The sequence below is a fragment of the Helicoverpa zea genome, chromosome 7 (genome assembly GCF_022581195.2).
Source record: "Helicoverpa zea isolate HzStark_Cry1AcR chromosome 7, ilHelZeax1.1, whole genome shotgun sequence".
Classification (NCBI taxonomy): domain Eukaryota; kingdom Metazoa; phylum Arthropoda; class Insecta; order Lepidoptera; family Noctuidae; genus Helicoverpa; species Helicoverpa zea.
The window spans coordinates 220,078-237,744 of record NC_061458.1 but is presented as its reverse complement, the minus strand read 5'-3'; the positions used below and the strand labels follow the sequence as shown (position 1 = coordinate 237,744).

General features: G+C 39.0%; 3 protein-coding genes across 3 annotated transcripts; 1 reads left to right on the top strand and 2 right to left on the bottom strand.

Annotated features, from left to right (window-relative positions):
• The first annotated feature begins 4,140 nt into the window (after positions 1-4,140).
• On the top strand, positions 4,141-7,559 carry LOC124631989 (protein ALP1-like). The gene is made up of 2 exons (XM_047166643.1): positions 4,141-4,545; positions 5,416-7,559. Exons 1-2 carry the CDS (start codon positions 4,253-4,255, stop codon positions 6,299-6,301), a joined length of 1,179 nt encoding a protein of 392 aa, XP_047022599.1. The 5' UTR covers positions 4,141-4,252; the 3' UTR covers positions 6,302-7,559.
• LOC124631990 lies at positions 4,569-7,968 on the bottom strand. The gene is made up of 2 exons (XM_047166644.1): positions 7,561-7,968; positions 4,569-5,385 (listed from the first exon to the last, which is right to left on the bottom strand). The coding sequence occupies exons 1-2, from the start codon at positions 7,751-7,753 to the stop codon at positions 4,592-4,594; spliced, it is 987 nt and encodes a 328-aa protein (XP_047022600.1). The 5' UTR covers positions 7,754-7,968; the 3' UTR covers positions 4,569-4,591.
• A 7,329-nt stretch (positions 7,969-15,297) lies between these two features.
• LOC124632011 lies at positions 15,298-16,146 on the bottom strand. The gene has a single exon (XM_047166665.1). It carries the CDS (start codon positions 16,144-16,146, stop codon positions 15,298-15,300), a length of 849 nt encoding a protein of 282 aa, XP_047022621.1.
• Between the last annotated feature and the right edge of the window lie 1,521 nt (positions 16,147-17,667).

Here is a 17,667-nt window from a genome sequence, read left to right as displayed (position 1 = left end):
TATGATATTTTTTATTATATCTATTTCAAAATAATATGTAGTGTAGTAAAAAAATAATTAATATTTTTTTTATTCCTCACTTTCTGCCTCTGATATATCAGACTCTGTGTTTGATTCAGCTGGTAGTAGCATATTTTATTGTTTCAGGGCAAAATAATCTTGCTTTGATGTTTTTTTTTGTTGATCACATTTCTTCAGTTTCGTATTTCTTTAGTTTTCCTTCGTTTAGTCCTCTCACTACAATCTTTAAGTGATTTAGATGGCCGCCCCGGTCGATTTCCAACACTTGTCGGGCGTTCAAATGTTCTGCTTAACCAATTCTCATTAGTTTTAAGGATTTTTTTTACAGTTTCAGTTTCTTACTTTCGTAGCTATTTTAAAATATGCAAATCTTTGTTTAAAACTGCTTATATTATCAGGTGTGTCACCCTAATAGGTCAAAAGTTAGTTTCCTAGGTAATTTAGTTTTTCTTCCAAATTAGTCAGATCTTGCTATTGTATTTTATTGTAAATATAACGTAGGGTCACTATTTTTACGCCAGAGGTACCCAAAACAAAAAAAAATGCACTTTGTGACATTTTAAAGAAAAAAGTATTTTATTTTTGTATGAGCTTCAAATCTTAAAAAGCCTGTAAGTCGGACATCCGCAGCTATCCGCAGCCAAATAATATGTCGTAAGCTAGTTTAATATGTCAAATATCTAAAACTAAAAAAAATGTTACGCGGTCGAACGCGATAATATAACAAAATTGTGTTTAAACAAGAAAATTACTAAAAAAATATTTTGCTTACACACCCTCTTTTAAAATTGAAATAATACTATAAAAAATTAAGTGATCACACTCAAAATATATTAAAATATAATAACTGTTACCTACACAACTCGAATCCATCATAATAGTTGCTTAATATCAATTAGATAGCACAAAAATAATTTTTCTTTAATACCGTCTACCGAGATCTCTAAAAACGTGTAACGTAAAATTTGCACTAAGGTCAAGTTCTAACTCCTGGTGCAAGCGCATATCGCATGTTTGGTAGGTAGATGTGGTAAATTCTTATTGCTGGGGTATTCCTCTTTCCATTTTACCCACAATTTGATGATAACCTTTATTAAAAAAAAAAAAAAACTTTTGGCCAGCTAAATTGCTCAAATCTACGTTAGTGCGATGGATACTACTCTGGACATAGATGTAGATTACTCGGGTAATGAGAGTGAACCGCTCAGGACGATTGAGAAACCAGTTTATAATACTTTGAATGTTATATCATTTGCTGTTTCAGAAAAAAAATGAAAATTACTAAAAAAGTAAGTAAGTTTTGTAAGTATATAGAGCACTAGAGAAAAAATGGGCTATTTGCTCAACCCAACACCAAATGTTTCTCTCATATCGGCAAATATGTGTCAAGATCAGCTCAGTTAAAGGTTTAAGCCGAAGCGATGGCTTCAAGAGCACATTATACCAGCAAACGGCGGTAACTGCGGTGTAAACACACTGTTACGGCCACCAGACGTCACTCCTGCCACTACGCTCTATTGACGCCCTGGCGTCACGCCAAATACTTCCAAACTCACTTACACCTGCAAAACATAGATTTCAACTTTATTACAAAGCACTAAGGACGGAGAAAGAAGCACGGCTATGTCGGTTCGTGCGGTCAGCATGACCAATTTATTTTTGTGCTTCACTGCATCCGATTTTCGACTGTGCACACAAGACATAAGGTTCAGTATTATAAAGTTGGAGTAGATAGCGTTGGTTATAGCTGGATGATAGTGACGGTAACGGGAAAAGGCTTAAGGGTCGTCTGGGGTGAGATGTTCTGTTTTTTTTACACACTACATGCAAAAATGAAGCCATACTCCATTCTTAGAATCTAGACGTATTCTAGTTCTATTCTGGAGCAACTATCGAGATTTCCCAAAAACCTACTTATGCTTTTTGTGTATTTTATTAATCTTAGTATCATCCGTTATATCAAAAAATCGATCAGTAAATTGATTGAATGAACATTTTTTTGTCTCAACGAAAAACAATATGAAATCTATAAAAATGTATCCTCTTATATCTTTTAAACCAAGAAACAATCCCTTGAATCAACACTCAAGAGAACCAAGAACAACAAAAGGCACACAAGTTAGTATTATTTTATTTGGCAACAAGGCAGTGAGACAAAGACGAATCGCTGCAGCGTCACGAATAGCTCCATTACTGGACAAACACTCGCCGACGTAATCGATTTAGTTGCGCTGCGCGAGCGCTGGATAAATTCATTTCAGATTTGCTGGGGTACAAGTTGTAAGAGCATTTAATATGGTAAAGGTATCTCTGTAAAAAACTAATATTTATCTGTTACCCTGGATGAAAAGTACAACACGTACATTCTTACATAAGCTTGCTTGTCAAGTAGTTTAATAATAATGGCGTCCTAACCGAGTGTCGGCCACGGCGGCTATTTTCCTATAAGGAGATCAACTAGATGCGCAAGGCACAGGCACTGATCTTGGTCTTGTCGCATATCGTGAATGTGCTAGAGGCTAGACCTCTTTCTCTTTTCGGTTCAATTCCGAATCGGGATAAAATCTTATCGTAGATTTTAGAAACTTTGACAAAACAGCCCAAAGTCTAGAAGTTGACGATTACTACTGGTATATATTCACGCTATAAGCTTATAACTTGCACATAAGAATTTCGTTGTCGTAGTCGTGTGCGCGTTGAAGCGAAGACAGCTATCGCTCGCTGCAGCGGGAATTAATCTGCAGCGCTCAGTTCTTACCTGCAATACTGGACAACAGTTCCCAGTACATTCCCAGTTAATACGGATGTATTTTACTTGTTAAAGTACATTGTATACAAGCTAAAAAAACATTATTTTTGAATGTAATATTGTAATTTTTCTAAAAAATACGAACTGGAACCGTTCGACTGATGCTCTCTACTCAGAATGTCAAAAAATCCACTAGTGTGGAAGCGTTGCTAGTCTGCATTGTATTCAGTACGTCAAGGATCATTCTTTTCCATGTCAATTTATTCAATACTTTTTTAAATTAAAAATAACAGTACAAAACAAACAAAATCGAAGCTAATCCAATCGAGTCTGCATGCAACTTGTTCATTATTCCTAGTATCATCCCCCCTCCGCTCCTTAACACGTGAGGACGTAAATGCTTCTAATGATATATAGTTATATATTTTACTGGTAAGCGCATTACGGCATCTTGCCGAGGATTACTTGTGTTGCATCTGGTGCAACGCTGCGTTGAAATTGTATATAGGAACTAGGCATGTGAGAAGGATAATGTTTCCATGGCGTGCATAATTGAATATTATAGTAGTTGGTTGTACAAATACCTTGATCGGTGAGGGATTGACCAAATGAGTATCTAAGACAACGCCCTGAGATGGCATATATTAAAACTTGATAACACAACAACACGAACAAGTAAAATCTAATTTAGTATACCAGTGGGTTTTTACATCGCTCTTAAGCTAAATCGCATCCTAAATAGCCCAGTAGAACCTCATTTAAACACCTTCCCAACAAAATCAATTACATAAACTAAGCAATTACCACAACGCAGTCATCAGTAACTATAATCAAGTCATCACTTACAATAACAAGTTATCTCGCGACAAGTTAACAAAGCATTCGTTATAAACGTATCTCAGATGTAATCTCCATTACAGTAGTCCTGTAGACTGCAGACTTTTTAGTCGACCGACAGTTTTATCGCACGCTTGATAAGCAAGAAAATGCCCAATGAAAGCCAGTATCACCATCATCTCCCGAGCCTTTTCCCAACTGTTGAGGTCAGTTTCCAGTGTCAACTAGATGCTGCTGAGTACCAATATTTTACAAGGAGGGACTGCCTATCTGACCTGGACAATCCAGTTACCTGGGCAACTCAATACCCCTCAATCAGACTGGTTGTCAGACTTCCTGGCTTCTGACTACACGTAACGACTGCCAAAGATGTTAAATGACAACCGGGACCCGGGACCGGGACAGTTTAACGTGCCATCCGAAACACAGTCATTGGTGTCCAAGATATATTTAGACAGTACTTAAAAACTTAGAAAAGTGGGCCAACGGTCGGCCGAATGTTTAGTCTGTAGTCTGCGGGTAATCTTAGGCCCGCCGCTGACTGCAACTTTTTGTCACCGTGACTTATTGTTACTGTCACCTGCTGTCACCCACGATGCGCTCACTGAAACTGTTCTTGGGTGACAAATCGCGTTCATTTCTGCTATGGACTTCAACGAGGTTGCCGTGATTTGCGCTCTTGAAATACATAGAAGAAAAATGAAACGGAAAAAACGCTACTGGGTGCACCCTTTATACACGGAAAGATTATTCAAAGGAAAATTCTACACTATATATTCTGAATTGCGTCAATACCCACCAAAGTTTTTTAATTATTTTCGTATGTCTATAAACTCTTTCGATGAGTTGCTGGCTTTGGTAGGTCCTGTGATTACACATCAAGATACAAGATTTCGGAAAGCTATTCCAGCAGAAGAAAGGTTAACGGTAACTTTGAGGTAAGTAACAAAAACTACATCAATTATTTATTTAAACAAAAAATCTTTATTCGGAGGCATACAAATTTGCAATATCACAATCATCTAAAGAGTAATTTGACACATATGATTGCACAGTTTCGTTCGACCGCGGAGGAGAAATATCATAAAAAGATTGAGTAGATGTAGAGGGTGCAGAGGGATTAAAACATTGTTGTGAAAGTACGCTAGGTGGTGGTGGTGGTGGTTGAGATTGTGGTTGGGTTGTAGATATTATTGGCTGAAGAAGTATACGAGGTGGTGCTGGTTGGGCTGGGGATATAAGCTGTTGCGAAATTATTCGAGGTTGTTGTGGTTGAGGAAGAATATATGTTGCAGCTGTAGAATTGTAATTAGTAAAGCTATTAGAAGATTGGGTATAATATTTCAGGGTGTTTAAAATCGCAATCTGTGCATCAATTTTCTGGCCTGGTGGAATAGACTTTAATAATGGAACCAAAGATAATGCGAAATAATTATCTGGGTCTGGTAGTGTCTGGATGTTTTGGTGGTTTGTTTTGTCTCTTAATATTTCTAATAAAGATTCTTCGTAACTTTTATTCTTCTTCTTTTCTCGTGTTGGTTGTGTTATTCCTGGTGTAGAAGAATCGTTCTCACTAATTGTTTCTTCGTCAAGCGATGGCACATTACTTGAGGTTTCTCTCCCTGCCTCCATAGAAGGTACCAAAAACAGTAGCTTATCAAAGTACACGTATCGTTTTCGTTTAGGTGCAGCTTGCCCTGATTTTACGTCTTTTTGGCAACGAAGCTCCCTCGAAAAACAAGCTCTTAAATTTTTCCAACGACGTTGTATCACTTTAACTGTAAAAAATATTATTCTTATATTTACAGGTATTTAGCAAGTGGTGCAAGTTTCAATGCATTATCTTTTGAATACCTAATTGGAGCCACAACACTTCGTAATATTGTAAATTCAACGTGCCAATCTATATGGGAAGCATTGCAACCTCTGTACATGGCAGAAAAAAATGAAGAAGACTGGTATAAAATTGCTGATCAGTTTTACGAGCGTACTAACTTTCCTAATATTATCGGCGCCGTCGATGGTAAACATGTTAGAATAACGAATCCAAAGTACGGTGGATCTGATTATTTTAATTATAAAAAATATTTCTCTATGGTTTTGATGGCATGGGTAGACGCAGATTATAAATTCATCTACATTGACGTCGGATCACAAGGAAGCGCAAGCGACTCGACGATTTTAAAAAAATCGAATACTGGCAGAAGGCTTCAAGGGAATTTATTAAATATTCCGATTGGACGAAGTCTGCCTAATGATGAAAATGGAAAAATAATGCCTTTTTGCATTGTAGGTGATGAAGCCTTTGGTTTGTCGAAAAATATCTTACGACCGTTTTCCAAGAGAGGACTTACAGTTGCTAAAAGAATCTTTAACTATAGACATACACGAGCACGTCGAATGGTGGAATGCACTTTTGGAATACTGTGTAATAAATGGAGAATTCTACACAGACCTATCGATGTTAACGTAGAATTTTGTGATAAGATTGTAATGGCTTGCTGTATATTACATAACTATGTACGCGTTAAAGATGGAATTCAATTCACAGATACCGCGTACGAATGTACGCTAAGCAATACGTCAACAAATCAGTGGCATCGAAACATGTCCTGTGTCAATATAAGAAATTATTTTACTTCTTATTTTATTTCACCACAAGGATCCGTACCGTGGCAATATGAAAAAATATAACTAAATATGTAACTTATGATAACAATAGTCACAAGTGCACACGCATAATTCATTTAAAGGAGATGTTTCAAATCCGACCCACTACATGTACAGTAAGGGTTGGACCACATCTGGCAGCACGGAATCGCCTTTTGGGCCAACCCTTATCCAGAAAAATCTATGGAATTCGGGAAAAATAGAGATCATTTGCTTAAATGCATACTTTTCTTGTTATAATTTATTATTTATTAATAAGTTTTATTGACTTTCAATATGGCGTCTCGCCATTTTATATACTCTGTTACCAAAAAATGACAACAATCCATGGATTTGACAATTAAGAAAAATAAACACGTCAAATGTCATTAATCAACCACCATGACGGTAGCTTAGGCCCATACTATAGTACGGGCATTTCGTCCGCCGTCCGGAGATACTATTTAATATAAAAGTTGTTTGCTGCATACTAAACTGCGCGGTTTACCGCTGCGGTTTACAGGCGGGAGAAATATAAGGTGCTTTAAAAATATCTGCCACGGCTTCAACGGGAGATAGTATTGTGTATGTAGACAACAATAGTGAAGACCGGAATAGTTAAATTTAGACTGCGAGATGATCTCTTGCGAATAAATAATCTCAAACTTGTACGCAATTTCTACTGGTAAAAAAAAATATGAGACATATTATGCTCAATAAGTAATAATCTTTACTAATGATGTATGCACGCAATACTGTCTCCCATTGCAGCCATGGCAGATATTTTTATATCACCTTATACAATCGCCGCATGCAGCGTCAAACCGCCACTTGAAACTAAAAGGACGGTTTTCCGCTTTTGAGTCATTTTGCAAGGTTTACTGGAGGGTCCATGATGAAATGAACTATATACAGCTAAGTACAATCTGTATAGTTTGATGGTGTGTAGCAGCATTGTCGAGCGGACATTGGCGGTAGAACCGCCAGTATATGGTATTAACCTTACAGCTATGATGGTTTTTTGATGTGTATTGCAATCTCATGTGTATATTTTTGTGTTTTAGAGCCAAATAAAGCCAAATTAAATTAATTGGATCATTGAAAATTGTTTGAAATATTTTTTTTGGGCCGGGCTCCATACATTTTGAAACGTCTCCTTTCAGTCTTATGTCAATGTGGGTAAATAATAATTCCGCAACGCTCTACTGATACCTATACCTAACCTATGCAAGAACTATAATTGCCTATCGCCCTAATTTAATGTAATAATTATAAATAAGTATAATAAACGCTAATAAAATTACCTGCGTTTTCTTTTTGTTCCTGTGATAAACTTCTTGTTGGAAATAAGTGTAATACAATTTCATCCCATAATCTTCGTTTTAAAATTTGATCAGAATATTGTTTTAAATTTTTTGTATATAATGCAGGCCTCTTCTCTATCTCCTCTATTAATAATTCATTGTCAATTTCTTCCTCTTGCAAAGAAGACGACATCTTTAAAAATACGTCTGCTCCGAACGCGCGGCGCAGGCTGAGTGACAAAAAGTCACCAGTGAGCGGACTCCCATAGTAATGTACAGGGCGAGTGACAGTCACGTCACTCCGGTGCTGCCTGTCGCTGCAACTTTTTGTCACGTCACCATAATGAGCGCACTCAGTATAGTTTTCATTGCACTTGACTAAGTGACAAAAAGTCACGTTGACAAAAAGTTGCAGTCAGCGGCGGGCCTTAACTGAATCTGTGAGTGATAACAATGTAAGCGCCAAGATGCTCCCGTAAGCAAAGATTGTTATCGCCGTCCCTCTCTATTGCGAAACGTTAGATAGAGATAACAGGCAATCAGGTGATTGAATTGTATGGCACGCACAATACTATGGAAATTAGATTTAGTGAATCACATTGTTCGTTTGTTTGGATTGTATGTATATCGATATAGTAATTTGGAACTAATCTATTGCTCGTTGTTTTATTTAAACTATTGACTAATTGCAATGATTGGATGGCTTTTGTTCTTATAACGAAAGTAATTTTTTCACGCTTTAAATTCTTTATTTTTGCTTATATGTACAGTTGCCGTGCTACATCGTTTTCTGGCTAAATTACAAGCCATACAATAGAAGGTCTAATGAAACATGCTGAATACCGCAAGGCCAACATTACGTTTATTTTTGTAAGGTGTTATGTGTTGATATGTCCCACCGTGACTATGTATTTGAAAACAGAATATTTGTATTTATTTGCCCTTCGTTTTGTCACCTACCCAATCGTCTACCTACAGCCTCACATCATAAGCGCTTGGTAGCTTAGATTCGGCGTCGCGTTGCAGTGCGCGTCACACCGGGGCACTATAAATCTAGCTCAGAGCTCGGCTGACAGCGAGTTCAATTAAACTGACGCTACCTTCTCTCATTTGATGATGCGAGGATTCTAACGTATTTATGAGCTGATACAAGACTTTTGTTAAAATGAAAATGGTCCTATTTAGTTGGTACAATGTTGGTACAACTCCAATTCAACTCATGTGTGCCTCGGATAGATTGTGACCACGGTCGGTGTAGTTCTGGCATAACGTCGGGTAAAAATAAATAATTGTAGGTACCTTTAACCTCTTAATCATAGTGTATCAATAATTTTACAAGTGGCGAAAGTATAAAATCCTTTATTAAATCTTTCTTGATCATCCCAAACTACAATAATTCCGATTCACACTTGGCTAGTCTTCACAATTTGAAATCAATTTTGAGTCACAAATTGCAATGGTGGAGTACACCGGGCAGATATGATTTTCGCAGCATCCATTGACGTTCTAGGATTTAATTACGAAATATCCCTGCTAGCTGAACCTGGTCAAGCGTTAATTTTTTACGTTTTGAAATTATGAAATTATTTGAATACCTATAATTAAGGATAGGATTTTAATAGAAATAATATAAATGTTCAATCAATTTTATTTTGAGTTTGTAAAATTTACCTACTGGTCATATAAATCTTCTTTTTCTCCATAAAAAAAAAAAAAACATTTTAAAATAATTAATCAGCCTAACATATTAAGAGCAGGGTATAAACATATTATATATCTCATGATAATAAATTAGATACTCACTAGACTTTTAATGAAACAAGCGTTAGTACTTTGAAAATTAAGTGTTCTTGAAAATTGTTCGTGAGCACTGATAAAAACTAATTGCTAGACTGTTACGCTAGCGTAAGCAACATAACTTAATTACATATCAGTCGCGAAAACCTCTTAGCTCAAATGAATAATGTCATTAGTACGAACTATTTACTAGAGATGTAATGATGTCGTTTCTCCAAAGTTATATTATAACAAATTAACATTCGATATTCAAAGTCTCAACGACAAAAAAAATAACAAGGAAAAACTCACATACGTATTGAACCTAGTACTATTGTAACTAAGAACTAACATTTAAAATTACACATCCCAAAAACCAGTCATTGTTACTATAATTAAAATGACAATAGAATATTTACGTCACAAAGGGGTTGAGTGGCACATTTTACAAAGTTTTTCACCCATTCCTACAGTTGAAGAGGTCTCGTCGCTTCTAAGCCGTTTGATACTGCTGATGACTAAATTGAAATACTCCTAACTTTTAATTAATATAAAGTAGCAGAAGCGGGTGTTCTCATTAAAAACTCATGTTAAGTGGGTGAAAATTAATAAGTTCGTTGCGACATTTTATCATGTTACGAGTTGTGACATGGTGAGATTTGAGGAATTTTATGCGTAGAGGTACAGTAATTATGAAGACTTAATTATTTTATTGTGATGTATTAAACCTGTATTGATTTATATTTGTAATTTTTAAGCCCTTTCTGACTTTTAAATGAAGACACTATGCTTGTTTTGGTTCAAATACTTTTGAACTGATAACGATTACACAACATAAATAGGTAAAGTGAACTTGAACTAAACAATGCTCAATTTACAACTTACTTGATTCACATCCATTAGATATCTGCAGTTGAAACAGAAAGTTTAAATTAGCTCGTTTCAAAATAAAAACTAAAGTGCTATCACAACATTGTTTATTTTTCAAAACCTAATATTATACCAAAATTGTTTTGTAGGTATTTGACAGGATTTTTACGTTGTAATTTTCATAAAACTAAACAACTTTTTCGTCTATTGTAAAGAGATCTTGGCTTGGATTGCCAACATCGGGGCTTTAAAAAACATAAACACCTCAGCTTCATTATAATATCAGTTCAGATATCATTGAACTACAAGACACTAAAGCTGTTTGTTTACATGAAATTCAGAGCATCTACAAAATTGTACAAGTTTACTTACTAAACACAAATTACTGGAATATCGATTAACAAGCAATAAGGGAGGGAAGGCTTGAAAAAACTTATTGAGTCTGAGCGACGCTTAGTTCCGCGGCAAGATTGCTTCCAACTAGGTGAAGGGGTTGAGAGTTTGATGCTTTCGCGGTGGTTTATTTACCTTAACAGTCATTTTGACCCGGGGAATCGATGGCTGGGTTGAGGTGTGAGAAACAAAGTCTACCTGTATTTTTTTTATGTTCTTTTCAATAAATACTTTATTTAGTAACACAAGGTTTACATCTATATACATATACCTACGTATAGAGTACTTAAGTGCTGCATAGAAGTCCCCTATATTTCTCCGAAATAGAGACATTCACCTCGGTATTTCAGCAGAACGTATATTTTAATCGTCTCCATAATAGTCTAAGCTGGAACTCGATATATTCAAAATTGGCCATCCGTATCCTACTTTACATAAGTACTGTACGCAAAACTGGCGCGCTCCTTGACCATAAAGTGGCTATGTCATGGCTGCCTGCCAGACAATACAGCTTCAGTACATAACATACTCAACAGAAGCTCATCATGTGCTAGATTTTGAAGTTTTTTTTATATTGAAATGAGTGTTTTATTTAAGTGTGTCGTGGTATGTGCGAGGCGGTGAAGTGGCGCTGGCGAGCCGCCAAACGGCACGCAAGGGAATCACTTCAGCTCAGCACTTAAGACGTTTCTTCGGACGTCTATACTGCATTCTCGCTTGAGTGACTTGCATATCTTAGAAAAGCTACAGCCGTGAGTGCATCGAATATGTTTTGAGAAATTACGTTGGAATCAGCAAGTTTCACTTTTGTAAGAATGTTTGAAAGATTTTTCTTAACGGCAATAAGAATGCCACTGTAGCCAGTTATCGTGGCTACAGTGGCGTTCTTATTGCCATTTTAATGAATTTAGTAACATTTATGTATTTTCTTATGAAATAGTATACTGAATGAAGTGATAATTTCATTTATACCGTCCTGTTTTTCTTCACCTATTATGTAAGTATATGAAACCTATTATAGACTTAATATCCCCGAACTAACTGGGAAGGCTGTGTATATTTAATAGTAACCAAAAACAACTATCTTCTTACAAAACCTTACAAGAATCTTTGATTGTCCACACCCTCTAGCAGATCCAATCCTGGCAGCACTCCAAACTGCATACGCGGGAGCAGTGTGAGGATACTCGCTACATGAGCTCTCGCCGCCGCACTCCGCGTGTAATCACTGCAATCTGAACTGATAGTAGTCGAAAGTGTACCTACTTATTGAAATTAGAGTATCAAAAGAGTTTTCAAAGACAACAATTACAAAGTGACATTACCTTTAAAATGCATCACCGCTTCCCAGTGCTATAGCAGGTGATACGAATCCTGAAGGTCCGACTAGCTACTTAGTTATATTAGAGTTTGTAGCATCTAAGCGTACTACGCAGGCCTGAATAGGACTGTATTTAATAAAAATGCTTCAGCAAGATTGTAAAAGTATTTGTAATCTGTCAGACCATTTTTGACGGAGAAAAATTAATAAAATATAAAATAAAACACGCACACAAAAAGGTAGGAAGGTATAAAGGTTTTAGTCCGCCACATGTTCCCCCCGGCCAGACCGTGACTACGGTCGATAAAAATCGGGGAACTTTACACGACGCCCGCTTCTCGTTATTTTCGCCCCAGATGTCGTATTGGTGTTAGTAGTGTCAGCTCTTGTGATTTCATGCTGCGCCTCATCACGTGCTATGAAAGCTGGTTTGAGGCGGTCGACTGACACGTTGCTTGGCTTTCCCCGTATCTCGATCGTGAAATATTTTTCATGCCTCTGTAGAACCTTGTAGGGCCCCGCGTACGGTGGTTCCAGTGAACGTCGTACATGGTCTCGACGGAGGAAGACGTGGGAGCAGGAATGAAGATCTCGCGGCACGTAGAAGGGCGACGTGCTATGCCATGCTGCAGGTTTCGGAGTGAGGCTGGCCATGTGACGTCGTAAACGATTTGCGTACTCGGTGACGTCAGCTGTGGTGAAATCTGCTTGCATAGATATGAACTGACCGGGAAGCTGTAGTGCTTCCCCGTAGACGAGCTCGGCTGGCGTAGCTTGGATGTCTTCTTTCCACGAGTTACGCATGCCGAGTAGTACCAGTGGAAGAGCTTCCGTCCACTGCGAAGAGGTGTGGCACATGATGGCGGCTTTCAGCTGCCGATGCAGCCGTTCCACCATGCCATTCGCTGCTGGATGGTAGGCAGTGGTGCGAAGATGCTCTGCCCCCAGCAAGGCAGAGAGAGCTTTGAACAGGTGACTCTCGAATTGGCGGCCACGGTCAGTGGTCACCCGTGCCGGACAGCCGAAGCGGGCCACCCAATTGGCCACCAGCGCTGCTGCGCAGGCCTCCGCCGTGATGTCCTTCAAGGGGTAAGCCTCGGGCCATCGAGTGAATCTATCGATGACGGTAAGACAATACCTGTAATCAGACGAAGGGGTTAACGGTCCTACGATGTCGAGGTGGATGTGAGCGAAGCGAGAGGATGGGGTTAGGTAAGAGGAAGGTGGGGATTTGGTATGGCGAGTGACTTTAGAAGTCTGACATGGCAAACACTGCCTCGCCCACTCTCTACAGTCTTTGCGGATCCCTGGCCACACATAGCTTTGCGTCACCAGTCGCACTGTAGCTGAACATCCAGGGTGATGCAAATTGTGCAACGATTCAAAGGCTTGCTTCCGGAGTTGTGGTGTCAAATACGGTCGGGGCGTAGCCGAGCTAGTGTCACATAGAACTTGTGCGTTGCCAGTTGGTGTAGCAACCTTTTCCAGCTTCAGTGAGGACCCATTTCGAATGAGGTCTTGCAGTTCTGGATCTGTTTCCTGGAATTTTGCAAGATCTTCAAAGTTTATTGTCGGTGACACTTCCTCGATTCGTGACAATGCATCAGCAACCACATTTTCCTTGCCCGGGATATACCTTATATCGGTAGTAAATTGCCCTATAAAGTCTAGGTATCTGAATTGCCTTGGTGAATAGCTGTCTCTGTTCGACTTGAAAGCAAACATCAGTGGTTTATGGTCGGTGAAGATCGCGAAGTCTCTTGCCTCGACCATATGTCGAAAGTACTTCACTGCTTCATATACCGCTAACAACTCGCGGTCGTACGGGCTGTATTTTCTTTGAGCACCATTTAGTTTGTGCGAATAAAAGGCTAGAGGTTCCCAGTTAGCTTCTCTTCGCTGTTGCAGGACAGCGCCGATAGCAGTATCAGACGCGTCAGTAACGATGGCCAACTCAGCTGAAGGATCCGGATGAGCCAGTAGGGTTGCGTTGGATAATGAAGTCTTGATGTCTTCGAATGCTTTGAGGAGTTCTGGAGTCATATTGACTGGATGTGCTCCTTTGATTTTCGGACCGGCTAGTATTGCGTTCAATGGGGCTTGTAATTTGGCCGCGTTTGGGACGAATCGACGGTAAAAATTAATGACACCTAAAAATCTACGAAGGTCCTTGACCGTCTTGGGAACTGGATACTCTTGGATAGCCTGTATCTTGGTACTTAGAGGTTTTGTTCCTGCAGCTGACACATGGTATCCTAGAAACGTTACCTCTGACTGTCCGAGGTGACACTTTGAAGTGTTTACCACTACCCCGTATTCTCTTAAACGGGCGAATAACTGCCGTAAATGCCGCTCGTGCTGTTCATGGGTCTGCGAGAATACTAGGATATCGTCGATATACCCATAACAAAACTCTAAACCGAGCAGCACTTCATCGATGAACCTTTGGAATGTCTGAGCGGCGTTCCTTAAACCAAAGGTCATAAATGGAAACTCGTAAAGACCGAAAGGCGTAGTGATGGCGGTCTTCGGAATGTCGTCTGGATTTGTTCTTATCTGATTATAGGCTTTGACAAGATCTATGGTGGAGAATACTGTGCACCCTGATAGCTGGTAGGAGAAATCGTGGATGTGGCGTATAGGATACCTGTCTGGTATCGTCCTAGCATTTAGTGCCCTGTAGTCGCCACATGGTCTCCATCCGTCGTCTTTTTTCTTCACCAGGTGAAGAGGAGCGGACCAGGCGCTCTCCGACCGTCTGGCCACACCACTTGCTAGCATCTCTTCGAATTCCTTCTTGGCGATTAATGTTCGAGCTGGATCGAGACGTCGAGGTTTGCTTGCTACCGGTGGGCCTGGAGTGGTTCTTATGTGGTGCACCGTGTTGTGCTTACCCAGTACATGTGTTCCTGGTGGTCGGGTGATTTCTGGATACTCACGAAGTATTTTATGGTAATCTGTATCACCGACTACTGCCTTCACGGATGCAATGTCGTCCGATGACTTGCAATGGGCTCCTGGAACCGATAGTGTCGTAGTGTTATCTATCAATCTCTGATTTCGGCAGTCGACAAGTAAATTATAAAAACTTAGGAAGTCGACCCCTATGATAGGTCGAGAAACGTCAGCTACCGTGAACTTCCATGTGAAGTCCCTTCTGAGCCCCAAGTTGAGTCGTAGCTGTGTTGGCCCGTATGTGTGTATCATCGTATTATTAGCTGCAACCAAATCGAATTTTGACTGTTTCACCGGCGTTTTTACTGCCGACCGAGGGAAAACACACAAGTCTGAGCCAGTATCCACCAGGAATTGCATTTTCGTATTTCGGTCGGTTACAAACAAACGGCCTGTTGAAGAGGGGCAGTCGTTGGCCGCTACTAGCGACCGCCCTTTGCGTTTTCCGACGTAAATGTGCATGGTTGTCTACACTTGTTTGCCTTGTCTCCAAAGGTGTAGTGGTAGTAGCAATGCGGGTGGTTCGGTGGTGGCTGTGGAGTCCTAGAGTTATTAGAGCGACCGCGATAATACCTTCTTTGGTTGTGCCGAGACTGTGAGCGAGAGCGAGAGTGCCCTCTCCACTTGTTGTTCATTTGCGATGACAGCCGGGCAACTTGTTTTGTAAGTTCGCTTACTTCTTTGACCAAGTCCGGCGCGGTGCTGGTAGATGCAGAGGTGGCAGCGACTTGCGGGGTGCATGGTACAATGTCGTACACCTGGTCAGCAATCTCTGCTAGCTTTTCTACCGGCAGGTCGGCAATCTGTGAAGCAATCACTGTCTGTATATTTTGCGGCAAGCGGTTAGTCCACAGACTTTTCACAAAATCCGAAGCACCAGCGGGTCCAGCTAAATTTTGTAGATGCCGTAGAAACTGAGAAGGCCGGCGGTCACCTAGCTCCTCATGGATTAATAATTGCTGGATCCGCTTCTCCTGTGACGCAGAAAGACGATTAATTAATTCAGTTTTTAATTTTTCATACTTATTTGTCTCTGGCGGCTTTGTGATAATGTCTTTAACCTGCATTGCGTACTTCGTTTCTAGTTGAGTAACCACGGTATAGAATTTTGTCGTATCGCTACTTATTCTTCCTAGGACAAACTGGCCCTCTATTTGGGCGAACCATACAGCTGGTTCTTCCGGACAAAAGGGCGGACAACGCATTGGAAGTCCGACTTTCGATACTTCGCACTTACTGTCAGCGTCGGAAAAAAATTCTGGCTCCGACATTTTTGTAAAATCGCTCACCGCTTGTGTTTGAATAGATCACGTCGGGGTCACCAATGTAGCATCTAAGCGTACTACGCAGGCCTGAATAGGACTGTATTTAATAAAAATGCTTCAGCAAGATTGTAAAAGTATTTGTAATCTGTCAGACCATTTTTGACGGAGAAAAATTAATAAAATATAAAATAAAACACGCACACAAAAAGGTAGGAAGGTATAAAGGTTTTAGTCCGCCACAAGTTCATAAAGATTGGTGTCTGATTGATTGATAAATACAGTATTTCTCGATGTAAAAAGCTTTCCTAAAAGATTGCAATGAATCCAAAATGCCTTCGTCAAAACAGGATCTATAAGATTCCACTTATTTAACTCGTGCCTACCGTCGACAGAAACGGCAGCCAAAATTAATTCAATCTGAGTATAATTCAGTGATAAATCTTTTACTCTACAAATAAAAACGTATAAAACATCTATTTTGTACTAAAAAAAAATTAGTTATCATTTATTAAACAGTAAGTACCTACACCAAAAAATTAATAAACTGAGCAAAGAAAATATAATACAATTTTAAAACTTGATCTTGTCTTAACTGTTAATAAAATTCAAGATCTTAGAGAACGCTGGTATATAGTAAAGTAAATAGTTTAGTAAAAATATCGTTTAAATCCTAATTGGAAATTATCGTCGCCGAGTGTTTTAAACTCTTAATGAAATTCTAGCGTTTTTGTGACACTGAGGCCATTACAGCGGCGAGTGAGCACGAGCGACGCTCTATTATTATAGTAACTTTGCTACAACGCGACACGTAATACTGAAAAAAATATCATATAGTCTGTATAATATATAATAACCCGCCGATTGTGAGCTTTCCAATATAGCTTTTTTGTGATATTAGCATAGTAGCAAATATTTTTTCACGACTGGATTTAAAATAGAAATCGAATGCCAATAGGCTAGTTTCCTAAAAAATAATAATTAGTCCGTCTTGTAGATTGTCCAAAATTAAGCGATACGTATTTTTTCTTTTTTAAATTGGATCAGAACTTGTTAAGATATAGCGTGTTAAAGTTGAGTGTGACGTCACAAGTTGCTACAATTTTCAGGACACTGTGACGTAAAAGGCCCCCACTCCTAATTTTTGAAGTGTATTATCTTTGTCATTTTATGTTTAATTAAAAAAAGAAAAAATACGTATCCAATATTTTTTGATTATCTAAAAAGCGGACTAAATATTATTTCATTATTTCGACCCTGGACACTACCCTATTGGGCTGTAGTTATTTTTTGTTGAAAATATTTAAAAAAATACTCTGTGTATATACGAGTTATTATCACCCAAAAATCGTAGATTTAGAAGACGGACAGCATCGTCAGAGGAAGTTTTTAATAGTTGTGTCGAGTCACCGCTCGCAGTTAATTACTGCGCTGGCTTCTGACACCAGACAAGCGGCTCTCGACCTTATTTACTACTGTATTGATAGCCAATTACGCGATTTTCCTACTGACAAAAATTCCTTATATAAT

Bases quoted from the DNA above. Each gene is read 5' to 3' on its own strand.
- LOC124631990 (XM_047166644.1), bottom strand. From the start codon at position 7,753: ATGTCGTCTTCTTTGCAAGAGGAAGAAATTGACAATGAATTATTAATA. The intron at 5,386-7,560 runs GTAATTTTATTA...TATTTTTTACAG, and splicing joins GGAACAAAAAGAAAACGCAG to TTAAAGTGATACAACGTCGT.
- LOC124632011 (XM_047166665.1), bottom strand. From the start codon at position 16,146: ATGTCGGAGCCAGAATTTTTTTCCGACGCTGACAGTAAGTGCGAAGTA.
- LOC124631989 (XM_047166643.1), top strand. From the start codon at position 4,253: ATGGACTTCAACGAGGTTGCCGTGATTTGCGCTCTTGAAATACATAGA. The intron at 4,546-5,415 runs GTAAGTAACAAA...TTATATTTACAG, and splicing joins AGGTTAACGGTAACTTTGAG to GTATTTAGCAAGTGGTGCAA.